At 32.8% G+C, this 2664-nt stretch overlaps 1 protein-coding gene across 1 annotated transcript in view; it reads left to right on the top strand.

The window, feature by feature from the left end:
• The window catches only part of BDP1 (B double prime 1, subunit of RNA polymerase III transcription initiation factor IIIB), a 94064-nt gene extending 92230 nt beyond the window's left edge, over window positions 1–1834 (top strand). The window contains exon 39 of the mRNA XM_012664491.1: window positions 1704–1834. Within this exon, the coding sequence (XP_012519945.1) occupies window positions 1704–1820 (117 nt within the window). The 3' untranslated portion in view covers window positions 1821–1834. The remainder of the gene's footprint in view (window positions 1–1703) is intronic.
• The last annotated feature ends 830 nt before the right edge of the window (window positions 1835–2664 follow it).

Genomic DNA, 2664 nt, shown 5'->3' with positions numbered 1-2664 from the left:
TTGCCCAGGCTGGTCTCGTGCTCCTGGGCTCAAGTGATACTCCTGCCTCAGCCTCTCAAAGTGTTGGGATTACAGGCGTAAGCCACTGTGCCTGGCCAACAGTTTTATTTATCTATTCACCTATTGAAGGACATCTGGTTTGTTTTTACTTTTTGGCTATTATGAATAAAGATGCTATGAACATTGATGTACAGGTCTTCATATGAATTTAAGTTTTCATTTTTTAGGAATAAGTGCCAAAGAGTATCTTCATTGTTTTTAATCAGTATATAGTATATTTGATTGTAGCATAGAGTGATAACTAGTCACTCTAGTGGTAGACATTTAGGTTGTTCTTAAAAATTTGCTATTTCAGACTACGTGGTAATAGCTAACTTATAAATGAATCATCTTGCACTTTTATCCATAGGTTTAATTCCTAGAAACAGAATTCTTCCGACTAATTGTCCTGCCTGATTATCCTCCATAGGAATTATGTCAATTTCTGCTCTTTTTTTTTTAGGAGTGTATGGGAGGGCCTTTCCCCCCACACCAGTATGTTGTTAATTATTAAATGCTTTCACTTACGTCATTTCTTTGTAGATTTATTGAGCATATATATTTATTGAGTGAGGTTGAGTATCTCTTTGTGTGTTTGAATCATTTATCCTTTATTTTCTGCAAAACATCTGTTCATAGCATTTGACTTTTTTGAAAAGATGGGATATTGATCTTTTTCATATTGATTTTTGTAGAAGTTCTTGTTACATTAAGGAAAAACCCCCCTTTGTGTTAAAAGTCTCAAGGTTTTTTTTCCTCAGTATGTCATTTGTCTTTTGATTTTGTGTATGGTGCTTTTTGCTATGCAGACATTTTTTATTTTGTGTAGATGAATTTATTAATCTTTCTTTTATGGCTTCTGGCTTTCAGGTAGTTTAAAAAGGTACCCTTTCTCTGCCCCCCAAATTCACAATTATAAAAGTGTTTTACATGATGTTTTATGGTAGGTTTTTTTAAAAAATGCTTTTACATTTAAATCTTTTGATCCACCTAGAATTAATTTTCATGAGGTATAGGTCTGACTTTTTTTTTTAAACCCTGGGATGATTATATAGTTGTCCACCATCATGTATTGAATAATCCAACTGTTTTCAGTATTTTTTTTAAATATCAATTTTATCAGATACTAAATTTCCATATACATTGGGGTTATTTCTAGTCTCTGTTTCACTGGTATTGTTCCTGTGCCAATACCATATTGATTTGTAAGTGTGCTACTTTTTGAGAAGGTTATCTTTGATTTGTGATGTTTCCTTTAGGTGCTGTTCTATTTCACGCGTCTGTCTATTCTTATGCCAGTAATTTTTATGCCAGTATTTTTATTACAGATTTAATAGTGTTATTTTTATTAAATTTTTTTATGGAAATTAAAGTAATGGGTCATAGGTCCATTATAATTTATCTAATTATGTCTAGTGTTATATATTAGCTGTTTCTAATTTTATAACTAATGCTATAAGGTTATTCGTAAAACTCTTACTATGTTTAGGATTATTTACTTAATATACCAGCATAGAAATGAAATTGTTGTATCTGTAAGTATGGAACATATGTAAACCTCAATATTTATTACCGTATTGCTTTTCAAACATTATATCAGTTTAGACTACCACTAGCAATATATATATGTTGTATTGTGTGTTTTGTTTTGTTTTTTTGACCAGCCTTCACTGAAAGAAGGATGTAAAAGTGGCCAAAACGGAGCACCTGAAGAAGAATCAGCCATAGTCTCTGAGTATTTCTTCAGTGATATCTTCGTTGAAGTGGATGAAACAGAATAAAACAGTCTCTTACTTTTTCTTTTCTTTTCTTTTTTCTTTTTAAAGCCTGGGATTTCCAGAGTCAATTACATCAACAAAGCAGTATTTAGAGAAAAGCATCACTGTCTGTTTTTTTTTTTTTTTTCAGGTTGATTTTGAGTGTATAATGAGCTTGATTTGAAGCTTTTATAATCAGTGGAAAACATTTCTGAGGTTCCTTTCATTCTGATAATTCAGCACTTTGGAAATACCAAGCAATTAAGACTGCTTTCTCAGAAATAACAACTCTTGTTTACATTTTGACTCTTTCTGTGCTGAGCACACATGGACATTTGGGGATGTTGTGGATAAATTTCTCTGTATCAATCATACTGCCGATGTATTTGGAGGTTGATTGTATTGTATTTAACATTTAGGAGTTTCCTTTGTGAAGGTTTTTTGTTTCGTTGTGTTTTGTTTTTTCTGGGGGCGGGATTATGAAGACCTTTTCAGTTGCCTCTGAGTACAGTCATGTGCCACATAACGTTTCAGTCAATGACAGACCACACATAGGAAGGTGGTCCCATAAGATTATAATGGAGCTGAAAAATACCTATTGCCCAGTGACATGGAAGCCATTGTAACACAACACATTTGCCTTTTCTGTGTTTAGATACATAAATATTTACTGTGTTACAGTTGCCTACAGTTCAGTATAGTAACATGCTGAACAGGTTTATAGCCTAGGAGCAATAGATTATGTCATATAGCCTAGGTATGTAGTAGGCTATACCATCTAGGTTTATATAAGTACATTCTGTGATGGTCATACATCAGTGAAATGGCCTAACAACTCATTTCATTTAAATGGCCTAACAACTCATTT

Source organism: Propithecus coquereli, unplaced genomic scaffold (assembly GCF_000956105.1).
Source record: "Propithecus coquereli isolate 6110/MARCELLA unplaced genomic scaffold, Pcoq_1.0 Scaffold9, whole genome shotgun sequence".
NCBI lineage: Eukaryota > Metazoa > Chordata > Mammalia > Primates > Indriidae > Propithecus > Propithecus coquereli.
Note: the sequence above shows the minus strand (reverse complement) of the source record. Positions and strands in the feature narration are given on the sequence as shown.